Raw genomic sequence first — 26,917 nt, forward strand, 5'->3', positions numbered from 1 at the left:
TACAGCTTGTATAACAGTGTAAATTTGCTGTCCCCTCAAAATAACTCAACACACAGTCATTAATGTCTAAACCGCTGGCAACAAAAGTGAGTACACCCCTAAGTGAAAATGTCCAAATTGAGCCCTAAGTGTCAACATTTTGTGTGGCCACCATTATTTTCCAGCAATGCCCTAACCCTCTTGGGCATGGAGTTCACCAGAGCTTCACAGGTTGCCACTGGAGTCCCCTTCCACTTCTCCATGACGACATCATGGAGCTGGTGGATGTTAGAGACCTCACACTCCTCCACCTTCCATTTGAGGATGCCCCATAGATGCTCAATAGGGTTTAGGTCTGGAGACATGCTTGGCCAGTCCATTGCCTCCCCCCCCCCCCCAGCTTCTTTAGCAAGGCAGTGGTCATCTTAGAGGTGTGTTTGGAGTCGTTATCATGTTGGAATACTGCCCTGTGGCCCAGTCTCCAAAGGGCGTGGATCATGCTCTGCTTCAGTAAGTCACAGTACATGTTGAAAATTCAGGGTCCCGTCAATGAACTGTAGCTCCCCAGTGCTGGCAGCACTCATGCAGCCCTAGACCATGACACTCCTACCACCAAGCTTGACTGTAGGCAAGACACCCACGCTTGACACCATCTCAACCAAATACGTTTATCCTGGTCTCATCAGACCACAGGACATGGTTCCAGTGGTTCCAGTAATCCATGTCCTTAGTCTGCTTGTCTTCAGCAAACTGTTTAGGGCTTTCTTGTGATCATCTTTAGAAGAGGCTTCCTTCTGGGATGACAGCCATGCAGACCAATTTGATGCAGTGTGTGTCGTATGGTCTGAGCACTGACAGGCTTACCCCCCAACCCCTTCAACTTCTGCAGCAATGCTGGCAGCACTCATACATCTATTTCCCAAAGACAACCTCTGGATGTGACGCTGAGCATGTGCACTCAGCTTCTTTGGTCGACCATGGTGAGACCTGTTCTGTGTGGAACCTGTCCTGTTAAACTGCTGTATGGTCTTGGCCACCGTGCTGCAGCTCAGTTTCAGGGTCTTGGCAATCTTCTTATAGCCTAGGCCATCTTTATGTAGAGCAACAATCCTTTTTTTCCGATCCTCAGAGTGTTCTTTGCCATGAGGTGCCATGTTGAACTTCCAGTGACCAGTATGAGAGCGTGAGAGCGATAACACCAAATTTAACACACCTGCTCCCTATTCACACCTGAGACCTTGTAAAACTAATGAGTCACATGACATGGGGAGGGAAAAATGGCTAATTGGGCCCAATTTGGACATTTTCACTTAGGGGTGTACTTTTGTTGCCAGTGGTTTAGACATTAATGGCTGTGTGTGGAGTTATTTTGAGGGAACAGCAAATTTACACTGTTATACAAGCTGTACACTCTCTACTTTACATTGTAGCAAAGTGTCATTTCTTCAGTGTTGTCACATGAAAAGATATAATAACATATTTACAAAAATGTGAGGGGTCTTTTGTGAGATACTGTATCTAACACCACTACTGTATTCTGACTGTTTTGTACTGTTAAGGTAACTTCTCTCCTGACAGTAGAGGGCAATCTACCATTAGCAATATTTAGCAATGCGTTACAGCTATGCTGAGCAGAAAAGCTAGATATGTGTAATACAATGCACAATCTCATTACATAATTTGCAGGTCTGTGCTTTGAACATCTCTTACATTTGTAGTGTGCTACTTGTGTTTGAATAAAAGTGATGTTATTACAGGCACTTTAGGTTTTATTGATTGCAAGGTGTAAAGCCGAATTTCTCAACCTGTGATACATGTATCCCAAGGAGAATTTATTACAGATTTAAAGGGTACTCCTGCTTGTCAAATTAAATTAAATGTAACACATTGAAAGTTTATTAGATACTAACGAACTACATTAGCTTCTTTAGTTATTTTAAAGTGTGAGGGATTGCTTCTAAAGCATACATATACGTTTTTGATGACTATGGGGAAAAAAGTACACATTTACTGCATACTTTAATACAAACCACACACAAAGTGTATTTGGTAAAGATTTTTTACTGCAGAAGGATACATACTAAAAAACAATGTTGCCAAGAATTGGTGACTCCCATTTTGCCTATTCCTTTGTTTATTCAGATTTTGCTTTGATGTATTCCATGACCGGTCATATATACATTTCCTTGGTGAGAGCCTATGTCATCTGTTGGCCTAAATAGATTAATCCATCCTGTAAATATACCTGTGACTACATCAGGCCTCAAAATATAAGAATTCTCAGTGCTTCCCCTGTCAGTGCTTGAGCAAGATTTTTAGGTTTCTAGAATCCACCATCCAGGTGTCAAACCTCATCAGTAAGCTGATGTGTGCACCCTGACGTGGGTATCCTTATCTGTTTATCAAGACTTATATATCTTACCTTGTTGCTTTCTGCTCTTTTGGTCAGGGGCTAAACCAAGACATTTACGGTGCATTGCCATTAAGCTGATTGGTTACATTTCTTAGTAAAGCAAGATTCAAAGATCTCGCCGAGTTAGGCCTTACAACTTCAGTTTAATGTTGGGTGCCTTCGTGTTCTGGACTACCACTTGCCATAAGCATCTGCTTTTGTTAACTTTTTTGTTTTGTTAATGTTGTATTTAGCTACAGTTATGAGCTATATTTAGTTGTAAACTAGAGACATGTACGAAAGGCAAAAGCTTACCTTGTAGTACAATAAACAGTTACATATTAAAATAATGCCGCGTACACACGGTCGGACTTTATGGCAGACTTTGCCCGGCGGACTTTTCAACGTACTTTACGACGGACTTTCTGAATGAACGGACTTGCCTACACACAATCACCAAAGTCTGTCGAATTCGTACGTGATGACGTACGACCGGACTAAAACAAGGAAGTTCATAGCCAGTAGCCAATAGCTGCCCTAGCGTGGCTTTTTGACGGTCGAACTAGCATACAGACGAGCGGACTTTTCGACCGGACTCGATTTCGACGGATTAATTTAAAACATGTTTCAAATCTAAGTCTGTCCAACTTTTGAGAAAACAAAGTCCGCTGGAGCCCACACACGATCGAATTGTCTGACGAAATCCAGTCCGCCCGGCAAAGTCTGCCGTAAAGTCCGCTTGTGTGTACGCGGCATTAGTCAAAATATAGAACCTTGAACATTGAGGTGTAGCCCAGATCATGTTGTCACCTGGGCACAAGGACCTTGCATGTTACATAGCAAAAACATTGGTAACCCTACATTGGATATCATTCATTAAATCATACAAGATTGTATAATGCACATGCTCTTAATTATTTAAAAAAAATTTTCCTGGGGGAAAACTTTGGAGTTTTGGGGGTAAAGGGTGAAGCCTGTCTGTAGGCACAAGTTCTACAACAAGAAAGTGTTTCCTTCCTTCCCCCACAGAGGCCATTGTTGCTGCCCTAGAGGAGCAGACCCCACGGGCAGTGTTTGCTATCCTATTCTCTGCGTTCTGTGCAGAATCACCGTTATTTTGGTAGTATATGCAACTTGCCTATACCTATACCTTACTGTAATAACAGGATATCCATTGTGCCCCTCTCTATATGACCTAATAAATTATTTTTGAAACAACAGGGAAGTGGGAGGTGTCAGGGCTTGGTAATTAAGAAGCGAGAGGGCGGAAGGCGGCAAGAGCAGAATATATTAAGGAAGGGGGTTAGAGCGGTGAAGGAGGGGAGGGAAGGCTAGATGAAAACAAGGGGGGGTGGGGGGGGTAAGGATTAAAGGATTAAAGGGGTGGGAAGTAAAGCTTGTGTGCACATCTCTCAGGAGGGGTGTGTACTTTATACTGATTATAATATTAATAAATCTGTTAAAATAATAAAGCTTATTGATCGACATGTGCGATTCATTTTGTTACGAATCAAAATTTGGTCAACATTTTTGTTATTCAGAGGTTAGGATGTATCCGAATCTCGGATTCACAATAGTAACAAATTTCAAGGAGTCTCAATTCATTTGTATTTATTTGTTTCATTTGGATGACATGATGCAATAGTTTGGGCCTTTTGTTAATGTTTGAAGCATCCAAAATAATGACATAACAAATGATCCGAATTGATCTATTCTATCAGATCTATTTGTTTTTATTTCTGTTCAAGTGGGGATTATAAAAAAGAGCACTACATAATACATGTGAAATAGAAACATATTGCAATAAATAGCTACAGTAAAGTATAATGCCCCGTACACACGGTCGGATTTTCCGACGGAAAATGTGTGATAGGATCTTGTTGTCGGAAATTCTGACCGTGTGTGGGCTCCATAACACATTTTCCATCGGATTTTCTGACGCACAAAGTTTGAGAGCTTGCTATAAAATTTTCCGACAACAAAATCCGTTGTCGGAATTTCCGATCGTGTGTACACAAATCCGATGCACAAAGTGCCACTCATGCTCAGAATAAATAAAGAGATGAAAGCTATTGGCTACTGCCCCGTTTATAGTCCCGACGTACGTGTTTTACGTCACCGTGTTCAGAATGATCGGATTTTCTGACAACTTTGTGTGACCGTGTATGCAAGACAAGTTTGAGCCAAGATCCGTCGGAAAAAATCCTAGGATTTTGTTGTCGGAATGTCCGATCAATGTCCGATCGTGTGTATGGGGCATAAAAGTAAAAAAAAAGATGATTTCTACTTACTGTGTTTGGGTTGGATGAAGGTGGATCTATCACAATCTCTGAATCATATCATATTGAATGAATCGGAATAGTCCGAAATAACTTCCGAAAATACAAATTGATTCAGAATAACAAATCAAATTCTGGAAATGAATTATTCTAACATAACAAATATGATGAAATGAAATTATTAACTTAACAAATGGATCCGAAATGAAAATAATTTTTCCGTCATGCTCATCTCTCCCTTTTGTACTGTATTAAAGTAGTGCCAATAGTACTATTTCACCCATTTATATTATATTCATTTTCTAGTTGTTGCATCTGCTAAAGACATTTAAAAAAAAAAAAAAAGTTCCTTTAAAATTCTTTACTTTTATCAGCTTGGTGTCCCAGTTAATATTTTCATATTGGACATGATGTTACAACTTTGCCTGAACTCTGTGTGCCTTGAACTTATACATACAACACTTTCACCTGGTGATTGTGTTTGTCTGTCAGCTGATGCCACTAAGGCATATCCTGGGGTAGTGGCCTTGGACTGTCCCGCAGCAAAGGCCAGACATTTATCCACGCAAAGAACAGGAGTTCTTTAGACACCGTGGGGTTGATTTACTAAAACTGGAGAGTGCAAAATCTGGTGCAGCTCTGTATAGCTGGTTCCTGACCAGATCACGTCTATACACTGCGGCAGAATGGCACCGTTGGGCGAAACACAGTATGGGTACGTTGTACCCTTTAGGAGCCGCTAGGTGCGGGGGTCCCGCTACGTGTGACAGGCGGGTGCGATCACCGCCAGCTACCCACGATCACGTGCACGAGTGCCAGCACGGGGATTTGTGTGTGTAAACATACAAATCCCTGTTCTGTCAGGGGAGAGGAGACATAACATTTGTTCCTACTAAGTAGGAACAGGGAAATGTCTTCTCCCTCAGTCAGTCCTATCCACATACAGTTACAAAACACTAACGAGGGAACACATTTAACCCCTTGATCGCCCCCTAGTGTTAACCCCTTCCCTGCCAGTGACATTTACACAGTAATCATTTTTGTAGCTGCATTTTTATAGCTCTGATCGCTGTATAAATGTCAGTGGTCCCAAAAATTTGTCAAAAGTGTCTGATCTGTCCGCCGCAATGTCACAGTTCCAATAAAAATAGCAGATCGCTGCCATTACTAGTAAAAAATATTAAAAATGCCATAAATATATCCCCTATTTTGTAGACCCTATAACTTTTGTGCAAAACAGTCAATATACGCTTATTGTAAATATATGTATATATATATATATTATAAAAATATGTAGAAGAATACATATTGGCCTAAAGTGATGAATACATTTGTTTTTTAAAAACTTTTTTATGGATATTTATTATAGCAAAAAGTAAAAAATATTGTTTTTTTTTCAAAATTGTGGCTCTTTTTTTGTTTATGACCCAATAAATAAAAATCAATGTCAATTTCATTTGGGTACAGTATCGCATGACCGCGCAATTGTCAGTTAAAGCAATGCAGTGCCAAATTGTAAACAATGCTCTGGTCAGGAAGCCGGTAAAATTCAGGATTTTTTGTTAAAGCTTAATTGAACCAGCTGAAGTTAGAAGCTGATTGGCTCCCATGCAGAGCTGCACCACATTTTGCACTCCCCAGTTTTCATAAATAAACCTTTGTGATGTGAGGCTTCCTTTACATTTCCTGTAATTAACTCAAAAACATGTATAAAAAGACACCCAGGCAGACCAATAATTATTAAGTGCACGGGGTATTTCAAAGTCAGAACTGTATCCCTATGCTGAGGCCCCCACCTAAAATGACAGGTGTGGTTCCTTAAGGTCATGCATAAACATGAAGAGAATAGGGATTAGAATTCACCTAGAAACCTTATAAAGGAACACCATGGACTTAAAAAAATCAACTCTATTGAATTTGGTAAAATGAATTAGTGCAAAAAACTACCACTGATGCAAACATTAAAAAGACCTGCCAGCAGCACACCTTATACACCCACCACATACAGTCCACACTGCAATAAGTCTACGGGGATACACAATCTCTTCCACAGTCAGTGGGATAAGAAAGGATGAGATTGTTCAAATGGTAAAGCCACTCAATCCACTGAGGCCAAAACTCTGAAAATCTTCCAGTCAAAGGGTATAGCAATCCACATAGAATGCCATTGAGGCTGAATTTTCAGTTAAACCGCAATGAGGGTAATGCAGATTGGATGGGGAGATATGTGGGGATGGAAATGGGAGTAGCTGGCTGTATCTTGGATAGGGTCTATGGATAAAGAGCAGAACCAGTCACAGAAGTTGGTATAGGTCAACTCCACAACAGGAGATTCACAGCCAGATCTCACTGGATATATATAGACTGGTGAGGATTCAACACACAAGTCCCATATAGTATTCACTGGGCAGCATATAGCCACTGTACAACAGTATGCTCACCACCTCATGTCTTACAGAAGGGGGGTTGTTGCAAATCCTCATGCTGTGTGCAGTCCATGCTTGCCAGCTCCTATTTCATAGTCCAATAGCCCAGAGAGATTGAAGTCACACAAATCCAGCCTGCTTCCTAAATAGTTGGGCGGAGTGGGAGGGTGGGTCAGTTAGGGTCACCAGTGGTGTGTGACTGGTTTCGTCCGCCTATCGGTGAACTTCTTCAGAGAATTCACTACTCTCTGCGATAGAAGGAAGATATTGCATAACATAATGCAAAAAGTGACTTTCAGAATATACTACAGAAGTATAGTGTTTCAAGGACAGAAGTTTTACAAGTCATTGATTGTACTAGCACTCTATATCTTGGTTATTTAGCTTATAGAAGATTTTCCAGAAACAGGTTCCTAATAAAGATACATTTAGCAGACTTCTTGCCTTTAGCACAGTTGCAGTAATATATGGATTACATTCACAGTTCACTGAGGGATTGTAATTGTTGTTTGGAATGGGCTTGAGGAAAACCCCTTAGAAAAATAACAAAGAGCCGTGCGTATGAAAAAGGATCTGGTTTGCCCATGGCATCCAATCAGATCCCTGCTGTCAGTATTGTTAAATATGTTACAGTATGGAAGTGGAAACTCTTTGGTTGCTATGGCTACCCAGGTACTTCTATTTTATGAAATTTCACACAGTGCCCAACGGCATGTTCAGTTCTTCTATTTTTATGTTTATTATTATTTTCTTTTAATGCGAGTGTCTTACCAGATTTTATGTTCTTTATGTTGTGCCAAAAGAAAGGTAAATATACAGTGGGGACGGGAAGTATTCAGACCCCCTTAAATTTTTCACTCTTTGTTATATTGCAGCCATTTGCTAAAATCATTACATTCATTTTTTTTCCTCATTAATGTACAAACAGCACCCCATATTGACAGAAAAACACAGAATTGTTGACATTTTTGCAGATTTATTAAAAAAGAAAAAATGAAATATCACATGGTCCTAAGTATTCAGACCCTTTGCTCAGTATTTAGTAGAAGCACCCTTTTGATCTAATACAGCCATGAGTCTTTTTGGGAAAGATGCAACAAGTTTTTCACACCTGGATTTGGGGATCCTCTGCCATTCCTCCTTGCAGATCCTCTCCAGTTCTGTCAGGTTGGATGGTAAACATTGGTGGACAGCCATTTTTAGGTCTCTCCAGAGATGCTCAACTGGGTTTAAGTCAGGGCTCTGGCTGGGCCATTCAAGAACAGTCACGGAGTTGTTGTGAAGCCACTCCTTCGTTATTTTAGCTGTGTGCTTAGGGTCACTGTCTTGTTGGAAGGTAAACCTTCGGCGCAGTCTGAGGTCCTGAGCACTCTGGGGAAGGTTTTCGTCCAGGATATCCCTGTACTTGGCCGCATTCATCTTTCCCTCTTTTGCAACCAGTCGTCCTGTCCCTGCAGCTGAAAAACACCCCCACAGCATGATGCTGCCACCACCATGCTTCACTGTTGGGACTGTATTGGACAGGTGATGAGCAGTGCCTGGTTTTCTTCACACATACCGCTTAGAATTAAGGCCAAAAAGTTCTACCTTGGTCTCATCACACCAGAGAATCTTATTTCTCACCATCTTGGAGTCCTTCAGGTGTTTTTTTAGCAAACTCTATGTGGGCTTTCATGTGTCTTGCACTGAGGAGAGGCTTCCGTCGGGCCACTCTGCCATCCTGGTGAAGGGCTGCAGTGATGGTTGACTTTCTACAACTTTCTCCCATCTCCTGACTGCATCTCTGGAGCTCAGCCACAGTGATCTTTGGGTTCTTCTTTACCTCTCTCACCAAGGCTCTTCTCCCCCGATAGCTCAGTTTGGCTGGACGGCCAGCTCTAGGAAGGGTTCTGGTCATCCCAAACATCTTCCATTTAAGGATTATGGAGGCCACTGTGCTCTTAGGAACCTTAAGTGCAGCAGAAATTTTTTTGTAACCATGGCCAGATCTGTGCCTTGCCACAATTCTCTGAGTTCTTCAGGCAGTTCCTTTGACCTCATGATTCTCATTTGCTCTGACATGCACTGTGAGCTGCAAGGTCTTATATAGACAGGTGTGTGGCTTTCCTAATCAAGTCCAATCATTTAACTGGACTCAAATGAAGGTGTAGAACCATCTCAAGGATGATCAGAAGAAATGGACAGCACTTGAGTTAAATATATGAGTGTCACAGCAAAGGGTCTGAATACTTAGGACCATGTGATATTTCAGTTTTTCTTTTTTAATAAATCTGCAAAAATGTCAACAATTCTGTGTTTTTCTGTCAATATGGGGTGATGTGTGTACATTATTGAGGAAAAAATGAACTTAAATGATTTTAGAAAATGGCTGCAATATAACAGAGTGAAAAATTTAAGGGGGTCTGAATACTTTCCATTCCCTCTGTATATAGATATATCTATAGATATAGAGATATAGATATATCTGTATCTATAGATATATCTATATATACACACACATACATACACATATGCACATATGCACAGTATTACCTGTAGAATTCATATCTAAGGGGCCTATTTCTAAAAAAATTATTGATGTATGTCTCGATTCTGCTGTATTCATTCACCATGAAAATGGCGAGTGTTTAGAAGTGATTGGCACCAGTGAATTTTACATGAATATGATAATTACAGTGTATGACACCCGGACCAAGATTTTCTTTTAAAACATGGGAAATCCAGTTGTTGGTTGGTCAGTGGCAAATGTGATGCAATGTGGCCAGCACAAGAGTATATCTGTATACAATTGCTCAATGTTGCCTGACCACACTGTGGAAACAAAAACAGTCACCTGCGATACAGATGTGGTTTAAATAATAGCAAAACAATAAAGGACTGAATGTCAGCAGTAAGGGCTTGTTCAAACCAGCAAGTGTGAGTTATAGTCCACCCTCTGGTGTGTGTTGTGTAGGGGTGATGGGATTAGTTACAAGCATCACATAGATTTTTTATTTTTGTTTTCTAACTGCATTGAAATGTTACAAAATGACACTCTATGCAAAATAGTGCATTGCAACGCAATGTATAAAAATATAAAGTGCAGTGCTTCAAATGTGAATCAAAGATAATGTGTATGTAAATATGGCATATAATATCTATAAAGTGCAAAATTTATTGCAATTACTGTGAGATACTAATTATGCATGTGACCAACACAATACAGAAAAAAACATACATTGTATTATAAAGTGCAATTATGAAGTGCAATAGCATATAAAGTGCCAAAAAAGAAATCATTTAGTGAAAAGTTCAATAAATGGCTGAAAAAATTCCACGTGAGATATAGAGCCTAGATCGAATGCATGACCACGTGATCCCCGTCACCACAGTGAGGTAGAAGGCTTACCGCAAAGCCAGCAACCACCCTTATTCAGGGGGGTCACAAAGAGCTTGTTAGATTAATGATCCCATAGAACAGGGATTTGCAATTAGCGGACCTCCAGCTGTTGCAGAACTACAAGTCCCATGAGGCATAGCAAGACTCTGACAGCCACAAGCCTGACACCCAGAGGCAGATGTCCTGAGCGTCTCCCACCAGAAGCCTCCACACACCAGGCGATGGTCAGACCAGAACAGATATCCATAGTATCAGGCAGTGTTGCCAACCGCCAATATTTTTACTGGCAGCCAGTAAAAAAGGGCACTTTTATCCTGCCAGTAAATGCCAGTGAAAGAAAAAGGTTGCCAGTAAAAAATATGGCTGTGACGCTTGGAAGAGACCATCCGAGTGCCTGCTACAGTGTGTTAGGACTGGCAGTGTGTCTCGTGAAGTCATGGTGCAAGGGAACGGAGCAGCCAGAGCCTCATGTGCAGGTCTGTGGAGCAGGAGGAAGGTAAGGCAGGAGTGGACTGAAGGGACCACCTGACATGGAGAGAGAGGGACACTGTGACTCAGGAGGGGAGGTGTCATGTTGGTGAGGTGCCATCATCACCGCCCCTTCTAATTTCTTGCCCTCTCGATTCCTGTCCCTGAGCTACTTATTTACTATATCGAAAATGAAATAAGTAATACATTTTTGACTTAATATCTACCTTAAATCACTTAGCTATTTGCATATTGTACTTGTTTGTAGCCTAAATACTGAAATTTTCACTTAAAACTGTCATAACTTTTAAATATGCCAGTAAAACTTGACTGTGCCAGTACATTTTGGGTGTCGTGTCAGTAAATTTCAATCTGGTAGGTTGGCGACACTGGTATCAGAAGGTGCAAACATGCAAAAGAAGCAAAGACTCCAATAGTGCAGTTTTGTTTCTTTAAGATATATTTAATGGTAAAAATTGCAGTGCTGCATACAGGTATTCTGATTCAAACGAGTCTCCAATGCGAATTATAATAAAAGGATTCCTTGCAAGTATAAATATCCACAAACAAATGTGTGTAGGCGATTGCGCATGCGCAGAGCGTGTGAGCGTGGCGTCCCATTTTTGGGGATATTCTATCTTGTGATCTTACTTGTCTACCACCTGATTGTCTACAACCTTTTACAAATTTTCAGCTGTAATAGTATAATTATTATTTACTTGTATTCCCTCCCTGTTATAGCGGAAGGGTGACAATTAGGTGTAGGATGATTTTGTGTAAGATGATTTTTTTTCCTATGCCCGTAAACTCCTTCTAGTGTGGTCTTTTCTACTTCAATCAGGAAAAATACAGCATTATTGCCACTAGATGGCACTGATAATCATAAGAAATAATTATATTTGACAAAATACATCAATTATTCATTGTGGTGGTACAAAATTTTGTCTAATAAATAGACCTGCCTGAACTAAACCGCTGAAAAAAAAGTTTCACATAACAAAGATTTTGCCAGCAAAACATGAAAGAAACCTAAAGGCTTTGTTAATTGACAGTACCTAATTATTAGCCCTGAGCTTAGAAGGGAGACATATTAGATGGCAAGGGGACCTTACAGCTTGGCTGACATTTCTGCTTTGACAGTTAAAGAACACAACCTAATTCATATTCTTAAACATTCTTTTTCCTGACTGCTTCCATATAAGAAAGACCTGACAGTGGCAGTTTTAAAGAGAACCTGTCATGCTCTTTTAAAAAATAAAGCAAGATTCTAGTCCTAAGAGTAGAGGCTGAAACAGTAGCAAACTTTTTATGATGTCTTTATCAACAATCCACTAGCTGCCAAAAATATCTGCTCTGATGTTTAAGGATCTTCTCAGAGAGCTGGGCCTATACAAATAATATATGCGCTATATAGAAAAATATACTACCCTTTGCCCATCATACATGACACATATGCGTTAGGCCCCTTTCACATTAGGCGGACTCCGCCTCGGTCCGCCGGCTCAGCGGGAGATCTCTCCCTTGATCTCCGCTGAGCCGGCGGATGATAGGTCCCTCTCTGCTCACTGAGCGGGGAGGGGCTTGTCAGGCGCCGCTGCCGCCTATGGAGGGATCGGATGAAAACGGACAGCATGTCCGTTTTCATCAGATCTCACCCGATCCGCCGGCGACGGACCTGGACGTAGGGCCATCCGTCTGCTTTTAGCGGATCGGACCGGGTCAGATGTCTCCGCTGACATCCGTCGCTCCATAGGCTAACATGGAGCGCCCGTTCAGGTCCGCCTGTCAGTTTCGTGTGCAAGGGGCCTTAAAGTTCAGGATTACCTCCTTCGTTTGTTTATCTGTAGCACATTTGCACATTCTTCACTTTGTTAAAGCGATAAAGCGACACTTTTTTTTTTAAACCCTGCAAGGTAAAGGCTTAATGTGCTAGTATGCATCGCATACTAGCACATTATGAAATACTTACTTTAGAACAAAGCCCTCCTACAGCGCGCTGTCACTTCTGAGAGTGCTTCCATCTTCACCCGGTCTTCCTTCTGGGTACTTGGGCAGCCGCCATTTCATTGGCCGCACTGCAAAGATGTCATGGACCATGGCATTGGGGCTCTGAAGGGACGGTACGGGTGTGCCATCTCTTTAGAACGCATGCGCCGGTGACATCACCGTCTGCATGCAGTGTGAATATTTCCTAAACAGTGCAGGTTTAGGAGATATTCACAGTACCTACAGGTATGCCTTATTATAGTGCCTCTTTTCTCATACTTTGGTCCTGAGTGTTTATCATAGTTCATGATTACACATTTTTGTAACTATTGAGGAAATTGCTCACCTTGTTGTAGGGGCTGTTTACGGGTGTATACAGAGTTTGCTGTTGCATATTTTTTTTACATGTCTAAAACGATATAAGACATGTTTATGTATTTAATAAAATGTTGTTATTTTTATACATCACTGTGTTATATATCATTCCATTAGGAGGTTTCAGCATCTAAAAGTCCCATTACTCTATTTCTTTTTGTTCTATTCAATCCGGGATGTAGTGCTGTATTTCGGCTGATATACGCTATTCTAACTTTTTACTGAAGACTCGATCTAATCAGGGGAACATTTCTTTAAATAAATGCATTCATTTTCAGACCACTTGTTCTTGCAGGAGAATCTTGGTCAGCCGATGGGTTTACACTTCAAACTCCAACTATTCTTGGGTACTTCTAAAGCAATCCTAAACCATCTGGGAACCCCAAAGGCTGAACTTGTCTGTGGTTTATATAGTTGAATAAATACAATTTTTCATTTTTCCTTTCTGCATAGTACAAGAAAACCTCCAATGATATACAGAGTTTTGTAGCAGCCCGGTTACATGTGTCAGCAAGCTTCTGAAATCCTTGACAGCTTAGACATCACAATAGTTACCGTACTTTTTTTTTCTTGCCTGACATGTTGAAAAAGTATCATCACTGCCAATTGCCTTCCGTATTTAGTCTGCAAACAAATATTTAAACAGCATTAATTCTCATCAGGTTGTTGAGAAACATTTCCATTACTTGACAACCGCAGCCTGCAGCTGCCCAGAAACATCATGGCTTCCAGTCACAACTGTCTTATGTAAGATAGACACCAAGCAGGCAGCGTGGGACTTACAAGCTCCGGTGAGCAGCAGAAAATGAGAAAGAGAGAAAGTGAATGCCTTGTTATAGTTAAAGAGCAAGGTTGTGTTTCATGTTCTTATGTCTGAAGGAGTATTCTAATCTAACATGAACATTTTGCATTTAACTGACTCAGGAGACACAGACTACCTGCTAAAGGCCTGTCATTTTTATTTTAGCATCCATCTTCTGTGTCTCACTGCTCTGCTATCTAAATCCCTAGGGTTGCTGGTATCCAGCCCACAGTTTTATTATGCTGGTCAGTCAGTTGGCTGTCTGGGTGCTCACATTGAATTAGGGATCACATTTGGCAGAGGTCCCTTGCTGTTGCAGAGTGACTACATATATATTTGAAAATGTATGCAACAAAAATGTCTGCTTTTAACGTTACTGTTAGAATTAGTACATATAAAGACTGTGTGTGGTGGCTAGCTGTATTATGTGTTGGAGAGCATTTGAAATGTTTTTGCCCCACTCAGTCACCTTCCCACTACTGGTTATAAATTTTGAAAGGCTGCCGCTTAGGTTTGCCACCTGTCCGGTTTTGACCCAGACAATACAGGTTTAGAATGCTGTGCCCAGGTTTCCCTCTGCCTGAGACCCGGACACCAGTGCCGCTGACAGGGGGTACCATGGGGCCTCCTGTAGGGGCCTCAGCACACAAGGGGACTAGGACAGCAGGGGGATTGGAGCGGTGGGGGGGCAGTTACAGAGGAGTCAAAACATAAGGGAGAGAGAGAGGCAACAGGCAGCTGCTTGTGCGGTAGTTTTTAATAAATTAAATGTTTAAAAACAATCCACTCTCTCCCCATGTCAAAGTTGTAGGCATGTCAGTCTGTGAAGTCCGCTGCCCCATTCTCCCGATCCACACTGCTGTTTCACTGAATCGCTGAAGGAAGCCAAGGATACAGAGCCACGGGGAAACTGCAGTGAGCTGTCAGATAGCTTGGGACGCTGTGACCAATCAGAGCGTTCCGGAGGCTTAACCACGCCTCCATCATCAGAGGCTGACAGTTCACATGAGTTTCCCGCGGCTCTCTGTTTCCTCCAGCAATTCAGTGATAACAGCAGCGGGGATCGGTGGGAAGAAGGGGGCAGCGGACTTCACAGACTTTAATTTATTAAAAACTACCGCACCAGCAGCTACCTGGCGCCTCTTTCTTTCCCTTATGTTTTGACTCCCCTGTATCTATCCCCCCCCGCCTGCTGCTCCGATTCCCCCTGTTGTCCGGGTCCCCCTGTGTGCTGGGGCTCCTACAGGAGGCCCCGTGGTACCCCCTGTCGGCTGCCATGGGGGTAAGGGGGAGGAGGATTTGTGCTGGTAGGGGAAGAAGATTTGTAATAGGAAGGGATGGGTATAATGGCACCCGAATCGCAAAGCGAAACTTATTTTGGGTGACAGGCATCCCACGATTCTATTTGCGAGATTTTGCCGCAATTTGTCGAGTGACAATCGCGACAATCGTGCCGCGGTTGGGGTGCCATGCCATGCGCTACTAAAGTGTTCAGGTTTGGCTTGAAGGAAAGGTGGCAACCATACTGCCGCTCTCTGCTATGTTGTGTTTGGGATAATCATATACTGTAGGTTTTCAGGGTGGACATCTGGTGTGTTGCAGTATTTTTTTAGAGGATGGGGCTTCCTCCAACTGCTTTCCATTATTTTATTGATAACTATGTCTCAGTTTTGGTGGTGACACTGATAAGAGAAGTATCACACTTTGTAGAGGTGTCTCGGAATGGCATAATACCTCTGTACATATTTGAAAATATATAAGACAAAAACTTCCATTTGATTTGTAATATTTAAAAGTTCATATGTGGTTTTCTGTGCTGGCTAGCTGGATTGATTGAAAGGAAGAGAGGAAAAATCCCTGGTGCCGCACATCCACAGAGTCCTATGGTGGTGATAAGAGAGACAACCTCAACCTGGACTCCCGCCAGGCCACGCCCCCAATGTGTTTCGCTCCGCCCTCGGAGTGTAGTCATGGGGAATTTTTGTAACTGTTTCAACTGGTTCCATCGCCAGCACCTTTTTCTCTTAGCCTATTGCAGCTTCATTCATTGACATTAAGCCCTGGCTCACACTGGATGTGATTTTACATGTCAAATTGGTGGCAATTGCCGTCAATGGCTCCATCCTAATCGGTGCGACGGCGCATCTGCGGCGCTGCACTGATTTCAAAAAGTCGTTTCTGTACTACTTTTTGCGATTTCGGGCTGCATTTTTCATTGCCATCTGTACAGAAACCTGCACAGATGTCTCTGAAATTGCGGCCGAAATCAGGACTGACATGCAAGAGTGAAATCGTGCGAGTTCAGCTAAACTCACATGGCTTCATTCCCGCAGCTCATTGTGAACTTGGGTTAAAGCACGTGATTGAGGTTTCACAGAATCTGTGACAAGAGGCTGCAGTGCTAGACCGAAACCCCATGTGGAGATTGCTAAAACTGGCTGCACTGGATTTTGCAAACCTGAAATTAAAGGCCAGATGACTTGACAATTACTCTGTTCTACTAATAGGATTCGAAATTTACTGACTCATTTTACTAGTTCCCTTTCTTCTCCTTGACTTACTTAAAGTAAATGTGAACTCTCACCTTGTAAAACAATCCATTCAGTTTAAAACAGAAATGCAAGGCAAAATGTTTGTATGTTTATGTATATATATATATATATATATATATATATATATATATATATATATATATATATATTATACAAAAAAAGCAGTGCACCCATGTGAAAGCTGCCTTGGAGGGGCTCAGGACAGTAAAGGCTCATTTACATTTGCAGTTTGGGGGGGGAGGGGGCAGGGGTGGTAAAACCCCACAGTTGAGACATGTTTTTACCACAACCCTAACCACTGGTGTAGCATCAGAGGTCACAATGGCGACACCTGCCCCATGCTCCAGGGGGCCTGTGTGGCCTCCCTGTCACATTTTGTTTTACACTTAGGGTGGCAGGGGTGGCATATACAGGAACTGATCCTCTCCATTTTCCTACAACCGCTGAAATAGACAGTGGGGTTGATTTACTAAAACTCAAGAGTGCAAAATCTGGTGCAGCTCTGCATGGTAGCCAATCAGCTTCTAACTTCAGTTTGTTCAATTAGGCTTTGAGAAAAAGAACCTGGAAGCTGATTGGTTTCTATGCAGAGCTGCCCCAAATTTTGCACTCTCCAGTTTTAGTAAATCAACCTCATAGAGTCCTTGTAAAAATTAAGCAAAGACAGTGTTCACACTAGTGTCATCCCCTGTTTTTCTTTTTGTGATTGGGTGAGTGGGTAAACATCCAACAGGGATTGGTCCCATGGAAAATAATGGTCCTGATTGTTATTTAAAATCTTCAATATCATATTCAAAATTCGAAACCATTTAATTTCATTGTGGCTCAGGATCGGTTGCCAAATCACTTAAGTGACTTTCACTCTTCAAAGGGTTGAGCACCCCTGGATTAGAGGGTCTAAAAAGCCAGAAAGGTGGGCATGGTCTTGGAGGGCAAGTATTGTAATTTTATGAAGCATTAAAGCCCTGTTTACAACTGGGCGTAAATCGATCCCAAAGCACTCTGCAAAACTGAGAAATCACACCACGCTTGTTCAGGTGGCATTCATTTTCAATGGTACCTACGCAGGTGCACACCTGCTGCAATTGTCGAGCGATAAATCGTGCTGCAATCGTGGCAAACCGCATCACGCAAAACTTGTTGCTCAAAAAGGAGCAGGAGCTGGGCCTTTTGACAGTTTTGGGTTGGTTTTCAGACCCTCTCCTAAGAGTTGGGTTACATTAGAGATAATACAAAGTAACTTTGCATTAAATGAAAATATATAGATTCAACAAATCCAAGCTTTAGGTGAGGATACCTGTCCAAATATTACTAAAGTACTGCATGTATGGAACTCTCTTAAATGGCCATATAACTTCCACCCTAGTGTCCCAAAAACAAACTATCTCAGAAACCCCTTGGGTATCATTTTGTGAGACATCTACCAGGACATGGTGGGACAAATGCTCACGTTGGCAAACTGACTTGCAAAAAATGGGACAATTGGCAGCTATGCTTTATTTTAGATGTGGAGAAGGACAGCCAAATTAATAAGGAGCATAGAGGACCTCCATTATAAGAAATGACTGATCTGGATTACTTTTCAGGTGAGAAGAGGCACTAAAAGGGAGAGGTGGTCAGCATATATGAACGATCTGTATGGAAAATTCAGTGGCAAGCTGTTTAGTTAAAGGTTGCTGCAAAAGATATGAGGGCACATACTGAGAATGGAAGGAAAAGATTCATCTCCAGCTGAGAAAATAGTTCTTTGCTGTACGATTTATGACACTGTGGAATTGTTTTCCACAAGAACTGACTCTAATGTGCATAGCTATGAAATAGGTTAGAAACTTTCTAAAAGAACAAAATACAAAGTGTTTACCTTTATAAATCAATATTTATGTCCAGTGATCTACCTCTTTTTCTAATTTTTACAGTTCTAGACAATTGTAGGGGCCCATTCAGATCTATTTGGTCCTCTGTGCTGGATTAACGCATGTTCATAGCGTTTTGGCATGCCAATACACCATAACAGACCAAAAATCAGACGTACAGCTTTTGTTTCCATGTGGCACACAATGCATGGTAGGGTATTAATCTGTGTTGCAATGCACTGCAACCCAAGTGCTTGTTCTAGTACAGGGGTCTCCAAACTTTTGAAACAAAGGACCAGTTTACTGCCCTTCAGACTTTAGGGGGGCCGGACTGTGGCCAGTGGGAGTAGAAAATGCCCCAGTTTTGGTGGTCAGTGTCAGGTGTCAATGTGTAGAATAGCGCCCCATCTCGGGTGTCAGTGGGAGGAATATTACCCTGCTGTTGGTGTCAGTGGGAGGAATAGTGCTTCGTCTTTGGTATCAGTGGAAGGAATAGTGTCCCAAGGGCCGGATAAAGGCAAGAAAACGACCGCATCTGGCCTCTGGGCCACAGTTTGGATACCCCTGTTCCAGTGTGTTGGGATGAGGGGCGGCCCATCCATTAGGGGCACCTGAGTGCCGCCCCCTCTCTCCATCCACCCCCTATATGCAGTGGATAGATTAATGCACAGCATGAATCTATCCACGGCCGCCCCCTATTCATGTGACCCTTTCGGGTCACTGGGCATATGAATTACAGCGACCAGGGTTTTTTTTTTTGATGAACTCGATTAGAGCCAGAGGCTCTAATAGGCTTCAAAATAGGGTGAACTTGGGACGCAGAGCATTGCGTCTGGAGTCCACCCAGGTGCGTTGCAACAGCAAATGAAAATTCGCTGATCCTCCTCCTGGCCAATTGGGAAGCAGGCATGAGACCTGTTTCCTGATTGGCCAAAATATCAGGCGATCCTATTGGGTGCCTAGCGCTGGGAGGAGCAGATAGGAGACATTGCAGAAGAAGAGCAGCTTTCCCCAAGCCCGCCACACTGGAAGTTGGCCAGGCCACATTTGCCCGCTGCTGTGTGGCATGCACATTTTTCAACAAATAGGTGTAAATGCACCCTAAATAATATTTTATGCATTTGCAAGTGTGGTGGTCGTGTGCCAAGAGTGGGGTTTATATACTAAAGGGAAAAAGACTGTGCACTTTGCACTCTGCAAGTGCAGTTGCTCCAGAACTCCAGTAAATGACAAGAAACTCATCAAAATCATCCAATCACGTGCAAGCAAAAATGCTGTTTTTTTTTTAAATCTTCCTTGCACATGATTGGGTACTATTTGCAAAGTGAAGCCTTATCTCATTTACTAAGCTCTGGAGCAACTGCACTTGCAGAGGGCAACTGCATTTTGCAAAGTGTACAGTCTATTTGCCTTTAGTAAATCAACCCCGGTGCGTTTTCAGGCTTGGTTTTAAAGGAAGTCTCTCCTCTTTTTTATTTTAGAAAGTTGATAAATACATTATACATTTACTGTCACCAAAAGCTGGCATTGTAGGTGTTACCTTTACCAGAGAGTGGATTTATTCTTCTTATTTTTTACTTGTGTTCAATTTTACAATCCACATCCACCCATGTATTGTTCAGTTAACGTTTCTTTGCACTGCTAGTGATTTAAGGGGAGAAAGGTAACCAAAGAATGGATGCTGCAAAAGGTGCAACTGGGTATTGAATCAACCTGCTACCCTACACCAAAAACGAAAATATTTATGTGCTGTTTAAGTTGTACTGTCAAGGTTAGGAGGAATGGCATTTTCATGCCTGCTTCTCTTTTGGAGCGTGTGTGTCAGTTAAAGTGGAACTAGACTCTCTTAACCAACAATAACTAATTTTAATCCTTATGCTACTAACATTATTAAATAGATAAGAATATAAAAATGAAATAAATAATTACTTGTTTTAACCTTTTTTTTCTTACCTTACTTCAGTTTTATCCTGGTTTCTGGCCTAGGCCAAAAGATGTCATACATCCCAGGAGTCTTCATGGGCATTTTTTCTTTCATCTGGAGGAGGAGAGGAGGGGCTTTCTTATCTAAGCACACCCTCCTCCTGCATGCTTGAGCTAAGGGCAGATGGATTCCAGAAAGTAAATGTTACATAAATCATCTGCCCTTACTCAAGATGGCTGCAGCTAAAACTGCTAGAGGTGTTTTTCAAAGTTATTTTTTAACAGAATAAAGCATTCAGACATGAATGGATGGGTGAGTTTGTTTCAAATAATAAAAAATTAAATAAAAAGCAATTTTAGTTTGTGGTGCTCAGATGCAATTAGGTTCAGCTTTAAAGGAACAGAGCATCCTTTTCTGTCTATTTCTGTACTTTTGATTTCTGTTCATTATCTGGAAGTCTTATAATGAACTCATAATTAAGTACACTAAAGCCGGCCATAGATGGTTTGAATCTTGGCTGATTCAGCAGGAACTGAATCATCCATGGGCAGGGTGATTGTACCCAAAACAATCCATTGATCGACTTTGGTACAACCAGCATGTCAAAGTTTTGCATGCGATTATAGCAAGTGGCTATAGCCGCTAGCAACAATCACTGTATTCTGCCAGCAGGGATGGCTCCCCGTGCCTCTTGCGCCCCCTGCACCCCAGGCTGGGAGAACACAATAGCTCCGCAGGAGGGACTGACTGTGTTAACCTCTCTGGCGGTTTTCCCGAGTGTGGCTCGGGGGTTAAATTTCAGCACCATTAGCGGATACCCGAGCCACACTCGGGATTGCATTGCAGGAACCTGGTGCAGTATACTTACCTTGTCCCCAGGATCCTGCGATGTCTGTGTCTGTGGGCTCTGTCCTCCGCCCGATGCCTCTCTGTGCCAGGCTCCGTTCCCTGCGAGCGTCGCGACGCACGGGGGTGGAGCCCGGCGGCAAATTCAAAAAAGTGAAAAATCATAATACATACAATACACTGTAATCTTACAGATTACATTACTGTATGAAATTATTTCACATCCCTTTTGTCCCCAGTGCTTTGTCCAATGCCCTGCATGCAGTTTTATATTATATATACTGTTCTTTATGCCTGGAAACTGGAGATTGTCCATAGCAACCAAAAAGTGTCCCTTTACGTCAAAAGTGGTTTTAGACCAGCTAGAAAACAGCTATAGTAAATTAGAACACTTGCAGAATTGATCGATAGTGAATAGTGGGGAAATTAATTTTATTATTATTATTATATTATTATTTTTTATAATTATTTATTATATTAAAATGTATTATTTTGTGTTTCAAACTTCATCATACTCGGGATATCTTCTAGACTCTTGGTGGACAGATTTAAGTGTGTTATTGCTAAGAATTACAGGCCTACAATATAAAACGTCAAACTTCTATGCAAAATAATTGTACTTCTTTGAGACACAAAAATCTGACATAATCATACCCATACCGCCAGGGAGGTTAATAGGTGAATCGAACCACAAGTTGCAGGAAAGAATATCACATCATCTATGGCCGTCTTAATGAATGGCTTTTAAAGGAAAAGATAAACAAAGGGACATTTTTATACATAGATATGGATCTGGATTTGTTTTTTAAAGTGGTTATCATTGTACTGTATGTGGAAAACAACATTTGGAATGCTGAATATTTCTTGCAGCGGCCAGAGGTTACACATAGACTTTTGCTCCTGCCTAGAAAATCATATAGTGTAATCTCTTATCTGTATACTTGGACTTCCGGTGGAATTATCTCAGTCAGAAAATACGGGTTGTAAGTAGCTCTTAATGACAAAAGATTACTGATTTTAAAAGCAGCAGTTGATTAGGGAAATGCAGTATTTTTCATAATAGACTTGTCAAGTATTCTGTGCATTAAATGGATTTTTTTTTTATCTCTGGGGCATAAAACTCATGCTATAGACTTGACGTTAGATTTACTTATGAAAAAGAAATACTTTTGGAATCAATTAAAGTTTTTTTTTAGTGATAATGAAAACGGAGAACGTAATGGACTGTTGATATTTAGTCTTGCATTGCCCATAAGCCTTTCCAGGAACTGCACAAAGAGACATAAGAGACTTACATCTCTTACGTGCATTTCAAACTGCATAAGGGAAAAAATGTATAAATGTATATTACTAAACTACATGTCATGACCAAGTTTGCATCATCAGGCATGCTTACTAATGTACTCAAACTCATACATGCCTGGTGTTATTTGAAGTGAATTCCATTTTCTGTTAAATTCTGCAACCATCTTAGTCCATTCTATGTAATAACCTGATGGGTCTCCCTGTTGTCACAGCACCCTATACAATTGTGTGAAAAAGTATTTGCCTTCTTTCTGATTTTTTTTTTTTTTTGCATATTTGTCACACTTAAATGACTCAGATCATCAAACAAATTTTATTATTACAAAAAAGATAACCCGAGTAAATACAAAATACAGTTCTTAAATGATGGTTTCATTTATTAAGGCAACAAAAAGCTGTCCAAACCTGCCTGGCTTTATGTGAAAAAGTAATTGCCCCCTAAACGTAATAACTGATTGTGCCACCCTTGGTGGCAACAACTGCACTCAGGCATTTGCGATAACTGGCATTGAGTCTTTCACATTGCTGTGGAGCAATTTTGGCCCACTCTTCTTTGCAGAATTGTTTTAATTCAGCCACATTGGAGGGTTTTTCAGCAAGAACTGCCTGTGTAAGGTCATGATACAGTATCTCAATTGGATTTAAGTCCGGGCTTTGACTAGGCCACTACAAAACCTAAATTGTGCTTTGTTTGAACCATTTGGAGGTGGACTTGCTGTTGTGTTTCGGATCATTGTCCTGCTGCATAACCCAAGTGCCCTTGAGCTTGAGGTTACGAACCGATGGCCGAAAATTCTAGTCTAGGATTTTCTGGTAGAGCTCAGAATTCATGGTTGCATCAATTATGGTAAGTCGTCCAGGTCCTGAAGCTGAAAAGCAGCCCCAGACTATCACACTACCACCACTATGTCTGACTGTTGGTATGATGTTCTTGTTAGGAAATGCTGTATTAGTTTTATGCCAGATGTAACGGGATGCATACCTTCCAGAAAGTAAAATTTTTGTCTCATCAGTCCACAAAATATTTGCCTAAAAATCTTGGGGATAATCAAGATGTTTTTTGGTAAATGTGAGATGAGCCTTTGTGTTCTTTTTGGTCAGCAGTGGCTTTGGCCTTGAAACTCTCCCAGGGATGCAATTTTTGCCCAATCTCTTTCTTATTGTTAACTCATGTACATCTTACCTGAGTCAAGTGAAGTCTGCAGTTCTTTATATGTTGTTCTGGGTTCTTTTATGACCTCCTGGATGAGTCGTTGTCCTGCTCTTGGAGTAATTTTTGTAGGCCGGCCACTCCTGGGAAGGTTCACCACTGCTCCAAGTTATCTCCATTTGTGGATAATAGTTCACTGGAGTTCCAAAGCCTTAGAAATGACTTTGAAACCCTTCCTAGAGCGATACATGTACATTACTTTGTTTATAATCTGTTCTTGAATTTTTTTAGGTTGTGGCATGATGTGTGGCTTTTTGTGATCTGTTAGCGTGCTTCACTTTGTCAGACAGCTTCTATTAATGTAATTTCCTGATTCAACAGGTCTGGCAGTAATCAGGCCCGGGTGTGGCAAGTGAAAAATTGTGCTTAATCACAGTTCATTCATGATTCAGCATGGGAGGTGACAATTACTTTTTCACATAGGGCCAGGCAGGTTTGAAAAGCTTTTTTCCTTTAATAAATGAAATTTAAAAACTGCATCTTGGATTTACTTGGGATATCTTTGTGTAATATTAAAATTTGTGTGATGATCTGAATCATTTAAGTGTGAGAAATATGCAAAAAAAATAAAAAATCAGGACTGCATATTTTTTTTTTTTCATGGAATTAGGAAACTTGATTCCAGTCTGTTATACACTGTACAGTGGACTTGAATTCAGTGTTTCCACCAATCAGACGTCTGATTCAGCAAGCTACAGTAACACAGATTAATTACAGGTATGGATATGATTTACATATGGCAAGAATGTCATCGGGGACATTAAATGTCGACCTGGACATTAATGCTTTTATTAATTTTAATTTTTGACATAATATATTGGTATTTTCCGCTTATATACAAGGTACATACAGTCAGGTCCATAAATATTGGGACATCGACACAATTCTAATCTTTTTGGCTCTGTACACCACCACAATGGATTTGAAATGAAACAAGATGTGCTTTAACTGCAGACTTTCAGCTATAATTTGAGGGTATTTACATCCAAATCAGGTGAACGGTGTAGGAATTACAACAGTTTGTACATGTGCCTTCCACTTTTAAGGGACCGAAAAGAATGGGACAGTTTAACAATCATCCATCAAACGTTCACTTTTTAATACTTGGTTGCAAATCCTTTGCAGTCAATTGCAGCCTGAAGTCTGGAATGCATAGACATCACCAGACGCTGGGTTTCATCCCCGGTGATGCTCTGCCAGGCCTCTACTGCAACTGTCTTCAGTTCCTGCTTGTTCTTGGGGCATTTTCCCTTCAGTTTTGTCTTCAGCAAGTGAAATGCATGCTCAATTGGATTCAGGTCAGGTGATTGACTTGGCCATTGCATAACATTCCACTTCTTTCCCTTAAAAAAACCTTTGGTTGCTTTCGCAGTATGCTTCGGGCCATTGTCCATCTGCACTGTGAAGCGCCGTGCAATGAGTTCTGAAGCATTTTGCTGAATATGAGCAGATAATATTGCCCAAAACACTTCAGAATTTATCCTGCTGCTTTTGTCAGCAGTCACATTATCAATAAATACAAGAGAACCAGTTCCATTGGCAGCCATACATGCCCACGCCATGACACTACCACCACCATGCTTCACTGATGAGGTGGTATGCTTTGCATCATGAGCAGTTCCTTTCCTTCTCCATACTCTTCTCTTCCCATCACTCTGGTACAAGTTGATCTTGCTCTCATCTGTCCATAGGATGTTGTCCCAGAACTGTGAAGGCTTTTTTAGATGTTGTTTGGCAAACTCTAATCTGGCCTTTCTGTTTTTGAGGCTCACCAATGGTTTACATCTTGTGGTGAACCCTCTGTATTCACTCTGGTGAAGTCTTCTCTTGATTGTTGACTTTGACACACATACACCTACCTCCTGGAGAGTGTTCTTGATCTGGCCAACTGTTGTGAAGGGTGTTTTCTTCACCAGGGAAAGAATTCTTCGGTCATCCACCACAGTTGTTCTCAGGGTCTTTTGGTGTTGCTGAGCTCACCGGTGCGTTCTTTCTTTTTAAGGATGTTCCAAACGGTTAATTTGGCCACACCTAATGTTTTTGCTATCTCTCTGATGGGTTTGTTTTGTTTTTTCAGCCTAATGATGGCTTGCTTCACTGATAGTGACAGCTCTTTGGCTCTCATATTGAGAGTTGACAGCAACAGATTCCAAATGCAAATAGCACACTTGAAATGAACTCTGGACCTTTTATCTGTTCCTTGTAAATGGGATAATGAGGGAATAACACACACCTGGTCATGGAAAAGCTGAGCAGCCAATTGTCACATAACTTTTGGTCCCTTAAAAAGTGGGAGGCACATATACAAACTGTTGTAATTCTACACCATTCACCTGATTTGTATGTAAGTATCCTCAAATTAAAGTGGAAAGTCTGCAGTTAAAGCACATCTTGTTCATTTCATTTCAAATCCATTGTGGTGGTGTATAGAGCTAAAAAGATTAGAATTGTGTCGATGTCCCAATATTTATGGACCTGACAGTAATATATTCAAATGTTCAATTTTATCTGTTAATTTTTAATTTATATTCTATTGGTTTAATCAGTATAATCATTAACTAGGTCGGATTATAATCCGATTTACGTTCCAAGGATCTGCCTGTGTGCAGTGGTGTTCGAGTCTTGGAATGTTTTGGCCGAATATCTGTCTGGCTATATCCAAGCCTCGCTGTAGTTTAACAACTAAACCACAGCTTAGCACCTATCATCTTCGGTGGCCACATTGAGACTTGGAACACACGCTGTATACCAAGTTGTGTGTGGCTGTGCAGTTAAGTGATGTCTGGAGCTTGGCTCTATCCAAGCCTCGCTGTGGTTTAGCACCTATAACTGTTGGTGGTCATAGTGAGGCTTGGCTCTATCTGGGCCTCGCTGTGGTTTAGCACCTGTCATCATTGGTTGCCACATTGAGGCTTGGAACACACGCTGGATACCATATTGAATATGGCCACATGTCATTATGTTGTATACAGGTTTGTTTAATTATTATTGATTATTGAGTGTATGTTATTGAGCAGTGCATGGATGTGGACCCCAGTTGAAGTCTTTGTAAACGAAACATGTCGGGTTTGATGAGTCCTTTCCATGCCATTGCGCCTTTTTGAATTTTATGCTTTTGTGATCACAGAGGAGATTTTTTAC

General features: G+C 41.3%; 1 protein-coding gene across 5 annotated transcripts in view; it reads left to right on the top strand.

Annotated features, from left to right (window-relative positions):
* The window catches only part of XYLB (xylulokinase), a 277,360-nt gene that overhangs the window by 126,582 nt on the left and 123,861 nt on the right, over nucleotides 1–26,917 (top strand). The window contains exon 16 of one of the 5 annotated variants that reach the window (XM_073630000.1): nucleotides 20,455–20,636. The exons of the other annotated variants lie outside the window; for them this stretch is intronic. Within the exon in view, the coding sequence (XP_073486101.1) occupies nucleotides 20,455–20,477 (23 nt within the window). The 3' untranslated portion in view covers nucleotides 20,478–20,636. Of the gene's footprint in view, nucleotides 1–20,454; nucleotides 20,637–26,917 lie in introns of those variants that run through there. 5 annotated transcript variants of the gene reach the window in all.

The sequence above is a fragment of the Aquarana catesbeiana genome, linkage group LG05 (assembly GCF_042186555.1).
Source record: "Aquarana catesbeiana isolate 2022-GZ linkage group LG05, ASM4218655v1, whole genome shotgun sequence".
Taxonomy (NCBI): Eukaryota; Metazoa; Chordata; class Amphibia; order Anura; family Ranidae; genus Aquarana; species Aquarana catesbeiana.